This window comes from Peromyscus maniculatus, chromosome 11 (genome assembly GCF_049852395.1).
Source record: "Peromyscus maniculatus bairdii isolate BWxNUB_F1_BW_parent chromosome 11, HU_Pman_BW_mat_3.1, whole genome shotgun sequence".
NCBI lineage: Eukaryota > Metazoa > Chordata > Mammalia > Rodentia > Cricetidae > Peromyscus > Peromyscus maniculatus.
This window is the reverse complement of record NC_134862.1, coordinates 45866203-45884976: the sequence shown is the minus strand read 5'-3', so window position 1 is coordinate 45884976 and position 18774 is coordinate 45866203. Positions and strand designations below refer to the sequence as shown.

At 50.0% G+C, this 18774-nt stretch overlaps 2 protein-coding genes across 25 annotated transcripts in view; both read left to right on the top strand.

Moving 5' to 3' along the window:
* Inava (innate immunity activator) overlaps positions 1-4057 on the top strand; it is a 30032-nt gene extending 25975 nt beyond the window's left edge. For all 11 annotated transcript variants that reach the window (XM_042258233.2, XM_076547488.1, XM_042258234.2 and 8 more), the window contains 2 exons: positions 1737-2421; positions 3732-4057. In XM_042258233.2, coding sequence (XP_042114167.1) covers positions 1737-2421; positions 3732-3824 — 778 coding nt within the window. In that variant the 3' untranslated portion in view covers positions 3825-4057. The remainder of the gene's footprint in view (positions 1-1736; positions 2422-3731) is intronic.
* Positions 4058-6109: 2052 nt separating this feature from the next.
* LOC102927333 (maestro heat-like repeat-containing protein family member 7) overlaps positions 6110-18774 on the top strand; it is a 34173-nt gene continuing 21508 nt past the window's right edge. For 2 of the 14 annotated variants that reach the window (XR_013043288.1, XM_042258226.2), the window contains exons 1-9: positions 6144-6356; positions 7389-7542; positions 10266-10330; positions 10678-10800; positions 10914-10993; positions 11567-11696; positions 12418-12504; positions 17616-17723; positions 18199-18334. Coding sequence is in view for 11 of the 14 variants with exons in the window: in XM_042258226.2 (XP_042114160.1) it covers positions 7455-7542; positions 10266-10330; positions 10678-10800; positions 10914-10993; positions 11567-11696; positions 12418-12504; positions 17616-17723; positions 18199-18334 (817 nt within the window). In the remaining 3 variants the exon portion in view is untranslated. Of the gene's footprint in view, positions 6421-7344; positions 7543-10265; positions 10331-10677; positions 10801-10913; positions 10994-11566; positions 11697-12417; positions 12505-17615; positions 17724-18198; positions 18335-18774 lie in introns of those variants that run through there. The other 12 variants (XR_013043287.1, XM_076547480.1, XM_076547483.1 and 9 more) reach the window with 11 other exon arrangements.

Sequence of the window (18774 nt, the reverse complement as noted above, 5' to 3'; positions counted from 1 at the left end):
GAGGTGGCTGTCCCCCTGCATCTTCGGTCAGGAAGCAGAGAGAGAGGAATGCTGATTCCCAGCTCACTCTCAGTCCTTTTGTTTGTTTTGTGTTTTCCTGGAACTCACTCTGTAGACCAGGCTGGCTTCGAACTCAGAGATCTGCCCGCCTCTGCCTCCTGAGTGCTGGGATTAAAGGCATGCGCCACCGCTCAACAACTCTCAGTCCTTTACTTCAGCCCAGGACTCCAGCTCAAGGAGAGGCCCTACCCATATTTAGGGTGGATCTTCTCACTTCAACTAACCCAGTGTAGACACTCCCTTACAGACATATTGAGGTTTGTCCTGTAGATGATTCTAGATCCTGTCAAGTTGACAACCTTGGCCATTGCGAAAATGCTGTGTATATTGGCTTTGGAATTAGATCAATTTTAGCAAGTAGGTGATGTCTGGCAAATCTGAAACCCATGGATAATGAAAATCAACTGTGTGTTTCTTCCCAGCCCCCGCTACCTGGTAATAGTTTCAGTCAGTGAGGAATGAAAGGTGGCGTTAGCCATGCCTACTTGGTGCCACCAAAGCCTCCTCAGTTTGCGTATCAGGTAGCACTGGACGGACGCAACAGCTGTGAAGTAAAACTTATTTTATATTGTACCTACCACCAAGGTCATTTTATAAACAATGTCTTTGTGCAAAAGTTTTAAAAGGCAACCCAGCCCCATGCCCGGTATATAAGCAGGGCAGGGGCTCGATTTTTAGCCCCTGCGGGATCCTGCACTGCATGCACCTCCCCTTTGGAACACATGAAAGCTTTTCACATTTATGTTATGTGCATGACAATGTCTAACCAGAGTCGGAATGAAATGCTACTGAACATAGCCTGCCCTAGCTGGCTGAGCAGTGTGACATGGATGTCGCAGAATGTTGGCCCTTCCTAACTGTGGACTGAGTCAACTGAGAAAGCAAAATACTATAAAAAAATCACATATGTACCGAACATGTACAAATTCATTCTGCAGGGCTGGGGAATTGAACGTAGGATGTCATGCATGCTAAGCAATTGTCCTTACCTCTGAGCCATGTTCCCTGTCCATCAAATTCTTTTTTTTTTTTTGGTTTTGTTTTTTGTTTTGTTTTTGTTGTTTTGTTTTGTTTTTTTGTTTTTTGAGACAGGGTTCCTCTGTGTAGCTTTGGAGCCTGTCCTGGAACTCACTTTACAGACCAGGCTAGCCTCGAACTCACAGAGATCCACCTGCCTCTGCCTCCTGAGTGCTGGGATTAAAGGCGTACGCCGCCTCCGCCGCCGCCGCCGCCGCCACCACCACCACCTGGCTGTCCATCAGATTCTTGTCACTATTCCTAAATAGTACAATATGTGAACTAGTTACACAGCATCTACACTGTATTGGGAATTGTAAGCACTCCAGAGATAATTTAAAGGCCACAGGATGTATTGTAATACTTACCTATTTTGTGCAAGGGACTTGTGACCTGGATTTTGCCAGCACTTGTGGAATCAGTTTATCCCGATGTGGAAAATGCTAGAAGCAATTGCTTATGTGTGAATGAAGCAGGCACAGTATAGCAATACAGCATGCAGGGAGGGAATGTATTACCTCTTCACATTAGGACAAGACTGAGGAGGTCTGACCAGAGTAAGACCTAGCACATGCTCATTGCCCTGGCCTCCAAGGTCATTACTCATCACTCCAACGTGGCTCCTCTCCAGCTCAATGCTTTCCTGCTTTCCTCTTCAGGGTGGACTCCTTCCGAACGGGTGTGGAAGGCCGAGGTCGGAGTGCCTTTCCCCGCCGCCGCCCCACTCACTACACGGTGACCGTGCCAGACTCGTGCTTCACGCCCAGCAAACCCCCGCTGCCACACCCTGCCTGCCACTCTTGCTCCGAAGACAGCGGCTCTGACGTCTCCAGCATCTCCCACCCCACCTCACCCGGCAGCAGCAGCCCAGACATCTCCTTTCTGCGGCCCCTCTGTCCCCCGGAGCCACCTCGCCATCGTGGGGCCTGGGGCCCGGCCTGCGGCCGAGAGCTGACCACTCACTACCCGAAACTGCTGCTGCCCGCGGGATACTTCCCCACGGGGCGCTATGTGATGGTGGCCGAGGGCCACCTGCCACCGGGCGAGTGGGAGCTGTGTCGCGCCGCGCTGAGTGCCGCCTACGACGAGGAGGGTGCGCCCCTGCGCTACCAGCGCCTGGTGCCCTCGCACAGCCGCATCGTGCGCACGCCCTCGCTGAAGGACAGCCCTGCGGGCAGGGGACTCAGCAAGGCCTCCGTCTCCGAAGAGCTCAGGTGGTGGCACGAGCGGGCACGTCTCCGGAGCAGCCGCCCCCACTCGCTCGACCGCCAAGGGGCTTTCCGCGTCAGGAGCCTGCCTCCCGGGAGGGAGAGCTTCGGGCGGGCCTCGGGACCCCGGACACAGGTACAGCTTCCCCTGCGGGAAGACAGTGGAGCAGCAGACTTCCGGCCGAGTGATCCCCAGTTAGGAAAATTAGGCCCCCCAAAAGTATTTCCTCTTGGCTTTAGAAGGCACGGCTGACTTCCCTGGGCATGCATGGCTCCTGTGGCTGCTCTGTCTAGTGTCTACTACTGAAGGAGCACATTCCCAGTGTGCCCTGGTAGAGATCATCCTCATAGATAGCTGGGGAGATTTTTTTTTTCCCCCTAACGGCTTCACAGATGATCCACAAAACAGATACACTTCCTCATAAACCAAACATGCAACCCTAATTAACCCCTGGAATTTCCTGACTCGAGGGCCCAGGGCAAAGGGAGAATCCAGGGCAAAGGGAGAATCTGGAAAATGGGTTTGCAGAAAGCCACTCAGTGCAGCCAGGCTGAGAAACAGATGGTCTCATAGTTAACAGCTAGACGACCAGGATCTAAGCCCAGGCCCGCTTCTTGTAAGTTCTCTGCTCCCGTGGGGTGCTGAACTCGTAGGTTTCCGGTCCTACCCCCCTCTCTAAAGGGTAGGCATAGGAAGTGACCCCTCTCAGGGTGGGTGAGAGGCCAAAATGATTAAATGATAATGTTGTCACCCAGGCTCCCAGAGGCCAGGGGGTCGGTTGTGGTGGTAGTATGCAGGATTAAGATCACTCTGACTTCGGGTAGGGGTGCAGCCTTGGTTTCTGGAAGCCCCGTTTCTTCGTCCTGGGAGCGAGGAGAGCAGGCATGAATCATTCCTTTATTCTCCCTCCGTGATTCAGAGGCTATGCAGGGGACACGCTCTGGAAGTTACCAACAGGCTGCTTCTTTGAGACCCCAGATTCCGAGCAGCCCAGCTGCATCATCTGCCCCTCCCCCCAGGTCCTTTGGGCGGTTTGCAGCTGCAATCCCTGGCTGGGCAGCACCCTGGCCCGGTCCCAGGCTGCACACCCTTCCAGCTGACATGCTTTCCCCTTCCTGCGAGCTTGGACCTGTCTTTGGTCTAGGCTTAGCCCATCCCAACCTGTCAGACAGGGACGGTGATGAGACATGAGTCCAGGAAAGGTGGGGGGGAAGGTCAGGGTGCCCGTCACACCCCAGAGAACCTGGAGTGGTAAACAGATGAGGGGGTGGGGGTTGGGGGTACCTGGGAGCGTCGTTCCTGGGGAGCGCGGGAGCCGACCCCCGGGGCTTCACAATGGACGGTCTATGCCTTTTAAGCGAAAGCAGTGGTATGAGTGGGCTCACAGGGCTGACATTCCCACCCGGTTTGCTCATCCGCCTCTCCTTTCCTCCTGCCTGTGACAGGTGCCCCCAGTGTGTGTACTCCGGAGGTCGCCAGACGGGGCTCCCATGCAAGTCTTCGTGCCCGAGAACGGAGAGATCATCAGCCAGGTGTAACTACTCTGCAAGCCTTGGCCACGACCGGGAAAGACTTTTATATTGGAGCTGGGGTTGGGACCCTCACCCTTAAAGGGCTTCTTTCGGCTCTCCTACCCTCATCGCCGGCCGATGACTCAGAGCTGAGACCTTTCTTTTTTACACGAGTGTTTTCCAGAAGCCCTGACGTGAGGATTTATATCTGTGATTTGTCTTCAAGGTTCCGATAATATGATTATACTTCATTCCCCAGAGTCTGGCCTTTTGGACTTGAGGTCTCGCTGGGCTAGTAGACAGCATTTGTCTTCTTATGCGGGACAAGTGGTGTGTAGAGGGCCCCGTGGGATTCCCCGGATGCTCTGTGCCTTCTTTCTGAGGTAGCTGCTGGTTCTTACCTGCTGGAGGCGGAAGGTGGTACACACACGCAACAAGGACTCTTCCTCCCTTGTTTCCGAGATCTCTGGGTACCATACGCTGGGCAGGACTCTCCTCTCCCCTTTATGTGCTCTATGATGCACACCACTCAAAGACAGGAAAGGGCAGTATGTCCTGGTGGAGCCTTGTCTTCCTGCCATTTTCCTGATTCCGCGGGTCTCGGTTAGCAGCCCTCACCCCGGTCCTGTCTCCATACCCTCCAGCTCCCAGACCACTGAACCTGGAGTTTGGGGCTAACACTAGACTCTCCAATCAGGGGCCTGGGCTAGGGGGCTGGTTGGTGGGAAACACCTCATCCTTCACAGCCACTTCTGGGCATTGTGAGACTGGGCTGGCGGCCAACTATGCCCTCTAAAATCTTCATAGTCTTAGACACCAGCACCTTGGAAAATTATATATATATATGTGTCACTTCTGTGGCCTGTTAGAGGTGTGAGGAGGCAGTTACTGCCCCTTCCATTTTTCTCCCCAGCCAGCTTCTGCTCTGAGAAAAATCCCTGTTTGTTCACACCTGGAGAAGCCCATTGATGACTCCTGATGGGGTGTTGGATTGTCTTAGACGACATGAACGAATTGTCCCAGGTTCTGAGACCAGGCGAGCCAGGAAGCTGCCTGCGCTTAGACCGCCCCGCACGCTTAACTTTCTGATCCTTAGGCCTCCTTTGCAGCCTGGTCAGATGCCCAGGTCGGCATCTTGCCTAGGAGCAGCTAGGAAGGTTAGCGATGTGATTGTGTGTGGCCGTCTTCCCTGGAGCACGCCTCCAGTTCTTCCCTGGACTGGAAAAACACTGATCCCCACTCCAGTGGTCTGTCTCTCCTGCTGGAGAGAAAACAGCGTGGCCCCATTGCACTGGGGTTGGGGGAGGGCCAGTGTTAGGAATCGGGAGGCTAGAGGGGGCTTGAGGGGGGTGCACAGGGCGTTTCTGCCACTGTGTTCTTACTGCATCCTCTGGTGTCCCAGCTCCACTCTCCACGTTGTGTTTGAATGCCCTGCTTTGGTTTGTCTGGCTTCTGAGCCCCTTTCCTAGTAATAGAGAGGACCCCCCCACCCCCATACCCCCCACCCCCCCTCCCAGTGTGTGCTCTGGATCCCTAAGTGCCTTAGATCCTAGTCACAGAGCCGGGGGACCTTTGAGCGCTGGTCCCTTCCCACACCTGAGCATCCTTCACATTAACTTATTGGTCTCACCTAACAGCTGTTTCGTGTGTTTGCACCGTGGCGGCGCCCGCAGCTGCCGGGCGGAAACTGTGCAACACTGTGCCACGTACTTCAATAAAGTCTGACCGGCCCAACTGAAGATGAAGGATTTTGTGTGTTTGTGTTGAGTTTTTCTGAACAAAGGCTGTGCCCGGCTCCCTGAGGGGTTTGGCTGACCATTCCAACTCTGGCCATGTCCCTAGGGAGCAGGTGGGGTGGCCGAGGGGGCCCCACGCTGCTTCTCTGACCAAAGGCAATCCTCCACTGCTCCTTGAGGTCTCCGGGGTCCGAGAGCTGCGCTTTGGAAGTCACTTTCTCCAGAGCGATCAGACTTTGGGGACAGCCTCACCTCTGATTTCAAATGGCCCGAGCCAAGCAGTCATTAGAGGCTGGTGAGAAGCTGTTCCTTGTGACTGGAAAAACAGGCTTTCCTTGGGTAAGGAGGGGCTGTCCACAGTGCCTCCCTCCACCATGGTGTGGGTGTGGGTGGGGGGATGGGAGGCTGCAGCTTTCACTGCTGCCCGGTAGGGGGTGCTCAGGATCTGGGAGCCCAGTGGCCCCTAGGACTGGAGAAGCTTGTGGCCTGAGTCTGAGGTAGCGTGTGTCAGGTAAAGGGGTCTCTGTTTTGCCCGCCCCTCTCCACAGTTAAGGAAGAAGTAGGTCACAAAGGGTCAGGCAGATGGCTATGCAGCGGCCCTGCCCTGGGTGCCCAGCCCAAGGGACTGTGGGGATCTGACCTTCAAGGACCTGGTTTCATTAGGCCTGGGGGGTCACTCCATGCTAGGGGTCGGGCAGGGAGGGAAGGTAGTTCCAGAGCCTCTAGTGAGAAGTTGGGGGCATCCTTACCTGAGACCTGAACATCAATTTAATTATTAGCTGTGGGCAATAGGGACTTGATTTTGGATTTAACTTATTTTGTGGTGAGTTTGAACTTTATTTTTCTGTGTTGGGGATGGGGCCCAGAGTTTCTTTCATACGTGTCAGGTAAGTATTTTATTTTCTATCTTAGCCACTCGTTATCTGTTAGGCCAAGGAAATATCTTTTTAGATTTTTTTTTTTTTAAATATGTATGGGTGTTTTGTCTGTATGTGAACTTTGTGTGTGCAGTACCCACATCAGCGGGAAGAGGGCATCCGATTCCCCAGAACTGGAGTTACTCTGAGCTACCAGGAAGGCCCTGGTAATGGAACCTGGGTTTTCCAGAAGAGCAGCCAACACTCTTAACTGTTGGGCCATTTCTCCAGCCCCCCACCCCCACCATCAACTCCAGGAAAAAACTTGACCCAATGTCAGAGGATTCTGCCATGATAATCTGTCCAGGAGGCCAGGCAGATTGAAGTGGGGAGGGGCAAAAGAAAAAGGGGGGCGCAGGAATAGAGAAGTTCCAAGCAGCCAGCCATGAAGTGTACCAGGGTGAGGACCCGGTTGGGCAGCCATCCCTTTCTGTTCCCAGGCTAGTTCTGCTGGGCCGTGTCTGGGAGGGGCAGGCGTGTGGAGCGCTTAGCTCCCCTACCAGAGGACAGAACCCCAGGGAATGAGAATGAAGCCTCTGCTCAGGGCAGCTTCAGGATTTGACCTTAAGACACCCAGGGCCATGGATGGAAACATCCCTGGGAGCCAGCTAGAGTCTGAGATGGCTGCAGGGGAGATCTTTAGATGGAGGATGCCTGCGTGATCCATGAGGACATAGGGTCCTTCAGGGGGTTGGTCCCCTCCCCTTGAGGGAGCAGATAAAATGGGACGCTGACAAAGGGCACCGTGGGGCCAGTTCTTCTGTATCGTTCTGTTTTTGCACCCCGCCCCCACGTTGTGGATAAATTTAGAGGCTCACTGTTTGCTAAGGCTAACTGCGGTGCTCTGCTTTTGAACTACATCTCCAACCCCATCCCTTTTTTTTGAATGGTCAGGCTGTCTCCTGCAGCCTCCCCCTATACTAACCCTGAATCCCTAGGAAGACCCAACTCTTAGCAGGCCTGACCACTAGCCTCACCACAAGGATCCTGTCCTGGGTGTGCAGATGGATCCACAACTTGGGAAGAAAAGTCTGAGCAGATTAACATTTCAGCCATCAATTTACGATCTCTTCTCGAAACCAAGCTTATCAGGTGAGCGCTTTTCTCCAGGCCCGGGGTCTCTCTCCTCTTACTGCCGCAGTTTGGAAGTGAGGATAAGTGCCTGGCCCTTGTTGGAGATGCCACTCAAAGGGCACATGTCTGCTTCCTTCTGGCTATCCCTTCCATAGCTCTAGTCTCTACAGGCCTGTCCTTTTTGCAGGCTTGCCTTCCTGAGAGGCCTGGAGTTCAGCTGAGCACTGACATTGTCTCAGATCTTGGCCATAGCTCACCTAGAGACAACTAAGATGTTCAGGGGAGCCAGAGATGGTCTTTCCTTACCACCTACAGGCCAACAACCTCCTAACAGATACCTGATGTTCAGACCAGCAGTGTCCAAATTCCAAGTTCTTTTTTTTTTTGTTTTTTTTGTTTTTTTTTTTTTGTTTTTTTGTTTTTTTTGTTTTGTTTTGTTTTGAGACAGGGTTTCCCTGTGTAGCTTTGGTGCCTGTCCTGGATCTCGCTCTGTAGCCCAGGCTGGCCTTGAACTCACAGAGATTTGCCTGGCGCTACCTCCCGAGTGCTGGGATTAAAGACGTGTGCCACCACCGCCTGGCAAATTCCAAGTTCTTACACCCCCAGTCTTTTTAAATCTGTGTCCTTTATTTCTTTAGTGTGTATGTGCATATACATGTACAGTGTGCATGAATGCTATGGCATATGTGTAGAGGTCAAAGGATAGGAAGTAGGTTCATAGGTTCTCTCCACCATGTGGGTCTAGAAGACCCAGTTCAGGCTGTCAGCCTTGGTGACAAGCACCTTCACCTGCTGTTATTCTGGTGGGTGGTGGTGGGGGTGTCTTTTTTCCCCTTCCCTTTCCCCCTTCTCCTTCTCTTCTAGACAGAGTCTTGCTGCATTACTCAAGCTTGTGATTCACCTGCCTCAACCTCCTGATTAGCTGGGATTGCAGGGATGCCCTCTCCAAAAGCCTATTGATATCTGCACTTTGATGCCCGGTAGACATCTCAAAGCCAATATGTTCCATGCTCCAACGGAGCCCTGTCTTTACTTCCACCTTCAGATTTCCTCAGGTCAACAAATGGCAACTCAATCCTTCCAGTTCCTCAGGCCAAAAATGTAATCTGTTGCTTGTTTTTAGGTTTTGTTGTTGTTGTAGGCAGAGTCTTGCGATGCGGCTCCATGGCACCATTTGACTCAATTTTGTAGGTCAAGCTGGCATCACATTTGCACTGGTTCTTCTGCCTCGGCCTCTGGAGTGTTAGAAGTGCAAGTGTGTTTTGTTTTGGTTTTGTTGGCTTTTGTATCTCCTTTCACTTTTTAAGACATGATTTCACTCCGCAGCCCAGGCAGGTTCAGAACTCAACTTATGTAGCCCAGGGTGCCCTCAGATCCAAGATCCTCCTACCTCTGTCTCCAAGTGCTTGGATCACAGGAGTATGCCACTATGCCTAATTAATTTTTAAAACATTTATTTATGTATTATGTAGTGTTCTATCTGCACATACCCCTGCAGGCCAGAAGAGGGCACCAGATCTCATTACAGGTGGTTGTGAGCCACCATGTGGTTGCTGGGAATTGAACTCAGGACCCCTGGAAGAGCAGCCAGGGTTCTTAACCACTGAGCCACCTGTCCAGCCCGCCTGATGAATTTAGGTTTACTAGTTGTACTGGGCATCATCAAACCCAGGGCCTTTAGCATGTTGAGCAAGTGCTCTACCACTGAGTCACGCTCCTAACTAAACAACTTCCACTTCTTTCTAGCTGCCTCATACATCTGTTTCTACTGATGATCAAAACAGATTCCAGATGTGACAACTTACCGCTACCACCTCATTGGATGCTACCCATCTATCTCTCTGGGCTATTGTTTCAGTCTCTCAACTGGTCCCTCTGAAGTTGTTTGTTGGTTTTTTAAGACAGAATCTTCTTATGCAGTCCAGGCTGGCCTTGGACTCCTGGTCCTCCCGTCTCTACCTTCCAAATGCTAGGATTACTGGTGTGCACTACTGCATTGGGCTGGGTGGGGTGGGGTAATTTACCGCAGACCCTTCTGCCTTTATTAGTTCATTGAACCCCCACAGCATGAAGGTGCATCTTACCCATTGCACAGCTGAGGAAACTGAATTGAGAGCTCCGTTTGCTGCAGGCCACAGGGCTAGTGCATGGAAAGGCTGTCTGGTTTCAAGTCCCGCCTGCCTGGGATCTGGTGTCTGTAGGGTGGTGTGTAAGGACAGCAGAGGCCTGAACTCAGGCTCATTATCTATGCTGCTTCGGGGCCACACACTGCCATAGCCTTAATTCTTTTGCCTCATCCCTTCTGGACTCTTTCCCCAGCCTCCCTCCTGAACTCTGCCTTCACTCATTGCCCCAGGCCCTTAAGGCTATACACATCTCCCTCTAGTTGACAAGCGAGGCTCCCAAGGCTGGCTTGAGACTCAACGTCCATTCACAATCAGGAATTTCAAAGGCAGCGTGGAACAGTCCCAGAAATCTGTGAGACACTGAGAGTGACTTAAATTTAGGCGTCTCCCTTCCCAGTTATTCTCGAATCAGTGGCCACATCTGATGCAGAAAGTCTCTCAGGTCCACACCCGAATGCTTTCCATATTGACTTTGGAAGTTCACATGAGAGGCGCGATGCTGTTTATATGGTGGTTTTCTAGTCTTCTCAGGGGAGGGGGAGGGGAAGAGTGGTTGTCCCTTCCCAGCCCACCCAACAAGATCAGCTAACATCCTTCAATGACACCCCCTTTCAGAATTGTGCCAATCAGAAAGAGAGGCCTATCAGCTAATTGTGGATTTTATGGAGCCAGGCGAGATGGTAAGGAAATCCTTTGGGACTGAGGACTAAGGAGCAGAGTGGGAAAATCTGAAGGTCCAGCTTTCCCTAACCCTAGTCCTGAAGCCTCCCCAATGTCAGTTCATTAGTGGCTCTGAATCTGGGGAAATCTTGGAGGCCAGGCCACTAGGCAGGGTGACAGTACTCTTCCTCTCTAAAGGACCTCCTGTAGACTCCGCCCTACTGTCCAAGAAGGCTCCAAAGGCTGGAAGGACCAGTGATGTCTAGCACTGGGACGTGATTTATACTTGGGTCTCATTGAGATGGGGCAGAATGTGGGGTGCAGGTCTCAGGTTCTGCCCCGAGACTGGTTTTATTTTCTGTCTTAGTCCCAGTTAGACAAGCTGAACTTCCTGAATGCTGTGGAAATTTTAAGCAATGTTGTGCGTGATCAGGCAAATGGCAACATGAATAACTACTACCCTAAAACCCTTCTGGCCAAGAAAATTCAGGTGAGAAAGAATGTAACTCTTAGTTGGCTGCTCTGGGTTAAAGGGGACAGTCCTAAACCCGAGGCTGGTATCCCTCTCTGAGGTAAATTCTCATTTTTTTCTGGTCCTTCTAGACATTCATCATGGAAGAACCCACAGAGATCTTGGATAGTAATGTGCGTCAGCAAGCCATGCTCTGCATCGTGGCCCTGAGGTTCCTTCCCCATAGACCCTATCCCAGACCCGCCCGGGGGGGGGGGGGGGAGGGGATTCTGGTCCTGAGAACACTTGGGTTGGGAAGACAGGCAAAGTTTGGGAACTTGACTGGAGGCTAAAAGTGGCAAAGTCTATGGTTGCTACTTCATTTACCTGCATCCTGAGACCAGGGGGACCTTTTGGAAATCTATTAGGACATCTAGTGTAGGAAGCTTCCTTTTTCTTAAAAATTTATTTATTTTTTATATTATGTGCATGGATGTTTTGCCATAAGTGTCGGGTTCCCTGGAACTGGAGTTACAGACAGTTGTGAGCTGCCATGTGGGTGCTGGGAATTGAACCCGGGTCCTTTGGAAGAGCAGTCAGCGTTCTTAACCACTGAGCCGTCTCTCCAGCCCCAAAGAAGCCTCCTTAAATGTTCCCTTGCCCTGACAAAGAATCACTGTAAAGTGGTAGAATTTTCTGTACCTCAGAGAACAGCAGAGCAGTGTCCCCCCCAGAGTGTTCTGAAAACACGCCCCAGCCTCACACGGGACCCCCTAAGTCCCTTGTCCTTTGCTTCTCCTCCAAGCCAGGTGAGGCCACCTTTCCACCTATGCCAGAAACTGGACCTGGTCAACGTTAGCATCACCAGCATCTTCTCTCTGCCACTCATCATGCCCAGTCTTGACCGGAAGGAGAGTGCTAGTCTTTACCTCCAGGTAACCGCCGTTATTGCCTCCTGCTGAAGATCTCTATGGGGATGACTTTGTCTTGGCGACCACCTCCTGTTTGCCCAGCTTCTCAGCCTTCCTCCTGCTCCGACCCCTCCCTCAGGAGACCATGGCCCCATGGCCTCCATTCTGTTTGCTATCATTCTGGGCTTCCCAAGGAATGGTCATTGCCCACATCCCTTCTCTCTGAAGTCCACACGCCACCCTTAGTCTTAGTCTAGCAAAAAAAAAAAAAAACCCCATAGATTATATAGAATTATTGGCAAAGGGACTGCCAAATTTTCCCAATGATATTTGGTTTTAAAAATTTGGACTTGGGATATAGCTCAGAGGTAAAGCATTTACTTAGGTCTTGGGTTCGGTTCCCAGGATTGTAAAAACAAAACACAGAGGTCTCCATAAGCTGGTAGACTGACTCTCCGAGGCCCAGAATCCCAACGGACTGTCTTAGTTGGCAAGAAATGCCTACAGCCTGTATTTCACTATTGGCTACAACTGGAGATGGGCCTGCTCCCACGTTTAGTAAGGCTGAGAAAGTTCAACACTAAGGAAAACCAGAGTGTAGCTGCTGTGTGAGCAGAGACGGGGAACCATGCTGGCTCTCTGCCCCTTCGTCCCACAGCAGAGAGGGAGGGAGTGTTGTCAGGAAGCTAAGCGAGCCCATGTGGCAGTTATCCGATTGTACACCCCATGTCTCCTCGATTCTCAGACAAGCCAGGCCTTGGATGACATGCTGCAAGCCCTTGTGATGGAGGAAAGGAGCCCCAACATGATCATACTGCAGAAATTTGTAGAGGTAGGTGGCCGTGGAAACCAGGACCCCGCACTCTTTCTTGTAGTCTGTGCTGGGTAAGGCAGGACGGATGATGATCACAGTCCAGGTGCTCCTCTAGTTCAAAGGTCCTCAAGCCCCAGCATGCATAAGCTTCACTGGAGGATGCAGACCTGAGTCTCCCCCAAGACACTCTGAGGATGACGTGTGCGGACCACAGTCATCAGGCACAGGAGCCTTTGCTGTCTAGAACTTGGGCATGCTGGGGCATTAGCAGTGATCATATTTATGGCATGTATGTCCAGGTTACACTTGAATCTTCTTAGTGTACTTCGCCTTGATGGCACTGCTCTGTGGCAGAGACGAGTGTCCCGCCTCAGGCTACTCTTCTCCTCTTTGATGGGAAGTACCTCTAGGAGACTCAAAGCATTACTAAGCACTTTTGTCTTTCTTTAGTTGACTTAAAATAGTCTTAGTTTTGACAAATTTTCACTTCTGGGGAGCGAGTTTGAATTAGGAAAAGAGCCAGGAGTCCCTTGAAGATAATGTTTACTGACTGGGCTAGGCTCTTTTGCCTAAAATTCTATAGGATTACAAATAAGGAGATAAGAGTGTCCGAGGATCTCATAAGATGGTCCTGATGAGGGCTGCATCCAGAGGAGGCCCTTATTTGTATTTGGGAGAGTGACGCAGTGCTTTGGAATGCACTGTTGCTGGTGTGTTTGTGGAGAGGCATTTGTGCTTTATAGACCCCTCCTTGTGAGAGCAATGGCAAACCCCTGTTATTCTTGGGGCTCCTGGGGGGAGGGGTGCACTGAGCTCTAGTCCCTGTCTTGGTGAAGCCCTCAGCTTTCATTACTAGGCTTCTTGTTCTCCAAAGAAAAATGGTGCCAGGCATAGTGTATATGTCTATACGTTCAGCACTGAAATGCAGAGGCAGGAAGATTGCAATGAGTTGGAGGCCAGCCTGGGCTAAATAGGGAGACTTTGTCTTAACTGAATGTAGCACAAGAAGATAAAACAGCACCATGCAAACGTTTTCAACCTTTCATTAAAAAATGGGTTATTTTATTTTTATGGTTTTTTTCAAAATAACTGTCTGCATTTTTCTCTATTTCTCATAATTAAAAATAGATTCTTTTCTCATATAATACACCCTGATTATAGTTTCCCCTCCTCCACCCCCTCAACTCTTCCCCACCTGCCCTCCCCTCCAGATCCACTCCCTTTCTGTCTCTCGTTAGAGAAGAACAGGCTTCTAAGAGACAATAACTAAACATGACAAAATAAAATATAATAAGGTGAAGTAAAAACTTTCATATCTAAGTTGGACATGGCAGCCCAGCAGGAAGAAAAGAGTAGGAAAAGAGTCAGAGATCTACTTTTTTGTCGTCGTCAGGAGTCCCACAAAAGCACTAAGCTAATAGCTATAATATATACATAGGGGCCTGGTGCAGACCTGTGCAGGCCCTGTGCTTGCTGCTCCAGTCTCTGGGAGCTCATATGAGCCCTGCTTAGTTGATTCAAACGGCCATGTTCTCCTGGGGTCCTCCATCCCCTCTGACTCTTAGAATTTTTCCACCTCCTCTTCCTTGGCATTCCCCTGAGCTCTGAGAGGAAGGATTTGATGGAGACCTCCAATTTAGACTCTTTCTCTGTATAATGTCTGGCTGTGGGTCTCTGTATCTGTTCCCATCGGCTGCCTGGGGAAGCCTCTCTGATGATGACTGAATAAGGCACTGGTCTATGAGATTAGCAGAATATCATTAGGAGTCATTTTATTAGTATCTTTTTTTTTTGAACAGTAATGTTTGGCTTTATCAGGTCTCTGGGTTATTCAGTCTCTGGTTCTTGGTTACTCTAGCAGTGTCTATATGGGTTCCTTCTCATGGAGTTGGGCCTTAGGTCAAATCAGACATAGGTCAGCTACTCCCATAAGTTCTGTGCTACCACTGTCCTAGCATATTTTATAGGCAGGATGGATTGTAGGTCAAAGGTTTTGTGGCTGCATTAGTGTCCATGTTTCCCTTTCAGTAGGCTGCAGAGTACCTTCTCACACCAAAGAGACTAGAATGTAGGGGTGAAGGCTCCATGTAGGCACCAGCTTGCCTTCTCTATGTTCAATTAGTTGTGTAGATGTTGTCCTTGGCCATGGAACCCCACCATCAGTTTGTGGAGAGCAACCCTTTGTCTTAGTACCAGCCTGGGTTGTTTGGGGGATCTCCATGGGACCCCCTTGGCCAGCAACTCATTGAATGCAACCCAGACCCACCACTGGAAGCCTTGCCTGACTACAAGAGATGGACAGTTGAAACTATTAATAAGAGTCCTGGTAGGACTCACTGTCTTAGTTAGGGTTTCTATTGCTGTGAAGAGACACGTGACCATGACAGCTCTTAAAAAGGAACACATTTCGGCCGGGCGGCGGTGGCGCACGCCTTTAATCCCAGCACTCGGGAGGCAGAGCCAGGCGGATCTCTGTGAGTTCGAGGCCAGCCTGGGCTACCAAGTGAGCTCCAGGAAAGGCGCAAAGCTACACAGAGAAACCCTGTCTCGAAAAAACCAAAAAAAAAAAAAAAAAAAAAAAAGGAACACATTTCATTGGGGCTGGCTTACAGTTTCATTGGGTGAGTCCATTATCATCGTGGTGGGAGACATGGCAGCATGCAAGCAGACCTGGTCCTAGAGAAGGAGCCGAGAGTTCTACATCTTGATCCGTAGCAATAGAAGGAGAGTGTAAGCCATCAGGTAGGCTTGAGCTTCTGAGACCTCAAAGCCCATTCCCCACAGTGACACGCTTCCTCCAACAAGGCCACACCTCCTAATAGTGCCACTCCCTGTGGACCAAGCATTCAAACACACGAGTCTATGGGGGCCATACGTATTCAGACCATCACTTTCCACTCCCTGACCCCCATAGACTTGTAGCTGTAACATAAAGCAAATTCCAAAGTACCCATAGTCTATAACAGTCTTGAACTTGTTTAAAAGTTCAAAATCTCTTTTGAGACTCATGCAGTCTCTTAACTATAATCTCTCATAAAAGCAAAATGAAAAAGCAGATCACATACTTCCAACATATAATGGCACAGGATATACATTACCATTCCAAAATGCAGGGAAAGGAGCATAGTGAAGAAATACTGGACCAGCAGTTCCTTTATTGTTCAGGATTGTTTTAGCCTGGCTTTTTTGTTTTTCCATATGAAGTTGTGAATGAACTTTTCAAAGTCTGTAAAGAAGTGTGTTAGAGGGGCTGGAGAGATGGATCAAAGGTTAAGAGCCCTGGCTGCTCTTCTTCCACAGGTCCTGAGTTCAATTCCCAGCACCCACATGGTGGCTCACAACCATCTGTAATGAGATCTGGCGCCCTCTTCTGGCCTGCAGGCATACATGCAGACAGAATACTATATATATAATAAACAAAGAAACAACAACAAAAAAGAGTTATATTGGAATTTTAATGGGAATTTCATGGAATCTGTAGGTTGCTTTTGTTAGGATGGCCAGAAAATGGATTATTTTCTATGCAATAAAATTTGGATTATATTTGTCACTTCATTTAGAAAAAAATTATATAAAATTATGGTAACATAATGTGTCATAGTTTATTTTAATTTGACTTTGAACAGTAGACTAACACTAAAGATCTTTTTGGGGGAAAGCTACATAAAAACCATATATATATGTATATATATATAGACAGAGAGAGAGAGAGAGAGAGTTTAAATGGAGTTCCCCTATACAAAGGGATAGCACCTCTACCAGACACCATAGGCTATCAAACAAAAAACCCAGTGCCAAGTGTGAGCTACCTTCCTTCAAGATGTTGGTCAAGGGTACTTCCACAGATCCTTCAAACAATACAGGCTACTTTTGTTGCCCGTGGTTACCCAGCAGAAGTTGATGGTAAGACCCTATTGTTAAAAACACTGCATACTTGAGTCATTGGACACGAGGAAATAAAGCTGGCACTGCCCTGGATGCTTCCTTCCTATTGGCTAGATTTCGTAGCTCAGGCTTGCCTTATATTCACAGCAGTCCTTGTACCTCTGTCTCCTTAACGCCAGGGTTATGGCTGTGAGCTACCTAGTCCAGCTTAATTATTGATTTTAAGTATACATCTATGACAAGTCTGAGTTTGTATTGGATACCAGTTATGGGTGGTTCTCTCTCTCTCCCCTCTGCCCCTCCCCCCATTCTCCCTAATGCTAGGGATTGAATCCAGGTCCTCAGGCAAATGCTATATCACTGAGCCACAGTCCCAGCTCATCTTTTTTTGCTGTTTGTTTCTTTTCTTTACACCCCCTGATTTTTCCCTTTTATTTATTTTTATTTTTTAATTTAACTAACTTATTTATTTTTGTCTTTTTGAGACAGGGTTTCTCTGTGTAGCCCTGGCTATTCTGAAACCACTCTGTAGACCAGGCTGGCCTCCAACTCAGAGATCCACCTGCCTCTGCCTCCAGATTACACATAGGAAATGTGTGCTGGGATTAAAGGCATGCACCACCACCACCCAGGCCACCTGCTCCCCCCCCCCCCCCCTTTAAAACATGAATGTCCATGATAGAGAGAAAGGTTCTGTTCCTCAACTCTGACCCCCAGACCCGCTTTCCAAAAGTGAGTAAGTACCAAGCAGGACAAAGGCTCTTCCCACTGCTGGGACCTTGACCTAAAATAGCTATAAACACACCGTCTCACGGGACTGCGGAAGGAGGAAGTAAGTTTTCATCCACAGACTCCTTACTGGAAGCACACTATTACAGAGCAACCATTGGCCCTGAATTCACCCTTCAGAGAACACTTCACCCCTGAGCCTGGCCTAGCAGGTGGGGGGTAATGTGTCTTCCATTTCCTCCTGCTCCTCCTTGCCCTTGAAGGTGTGCCTTGCTCTCTCTGGAACCATCTCCCATGCAAAGACACTCAGACAGATCCGAGGGAGTGAATGGGAACTTGCCTTTCCAAGTTCATGAGTCGCAGGTCTCCTCTGATGACGGCTCTCGCTTCCTCCTATTTGTCGGTGTTTTTTGGCAGTCAGCTGTAGACACAGGACAAGCCAGAAAAGGGGCGCACCGTCCCAGAGCCGCCCTGCCCCACAGCCGCACTCATGAGTCTCTCTGTCCCATCTACAGATCATCTTACCTTGGTTAATGCTGTCAGACAAAGTGCAAGAACAGATCCGAGCCCTGAGCACGATTTCCCGATTGCTGAGGTTTATCTGCAATTTCTCGGAACTGTCGGTGAGTATCTGTGGCTGCCGCAAGGCAGACCCAGCAGGCTTGACTTCTCTGTGCAGGGGCACTGGTTGAGCCTGGGTCCTGCAGGGGCAATTAGAGGGCAGGTAGTCAGAGTACATCCCACTTTTCGGCATCAGTATTTATTTCTGTCCCTGAGCATCAAGAGGTAGCTTGATTTCCTCATTGGTTCGTCCTGGACCTAAAAAGCCCCAACAAGCCTGGTTGGGGTCCTTGGCCTAGACAGCTGATGGAGACCCAGTGCCCACTGGGTAACATGTTTTGGGGCTTTAGCTGTTCCTTTCCTTGCTGTTGGCTAGGGATGCTTCCCTTGGCCAGGACAGTGTGGGGTAGGAGAGGATTTGACACATAGAGGCAATGATAGAGGAATGTGGAAGGAAGGAAAAATTTGGGGTGGGGGGCCTTGGGGAGAGAAGCTCCCTAGGGATGAGGAGAGGTAACCATTTCTGCTTCCTGTCAGCACATGGTATCATTCTCCATAATCGGGAGGCTGATTGGAACCTTCAGCATCTTCTGCATGAATCCCAGCCAGGAGATCAGCGTGGGAGCATTGGAGGCATTGTATTACTTGTTCACCATCCTTGTGCTTCAGAGAAGTAAGTGAACTGCTGTCCTTGGGTGGCCACTCACGGCAGGACCCACTGAGTCGGTGGATATACCTGCCTTGCTTCAGACATACTCCCCTCTGGCAGGGGCATCTGAGAACGGGCATGCCATGCCATGATGCAGGGAGACCAGGTGATCTAGACACTCGACTTGGATAAATGCCAGTGCCATCTCTGACGCTATGTCCTTTTCAATGACGTTCTTGTGAGGGGGCAGATAAGCTTACAGTCACTTATGGGGGTCCACTTGGGTCCTCAATATTTCCTAGATGTCCCACCCCAACCATATTCATAGCACTAGGGAAGCAAACATCTTTTCTTGGGGAACCAATGTGGGGCTTTTGACCAAGCCCTTCTGTTTCAAACAATCATGATCACAGAGGTACCAAGGGCATTTGTAAACTCCCCCAAAGGCAGTTTCAGAGGTCCTG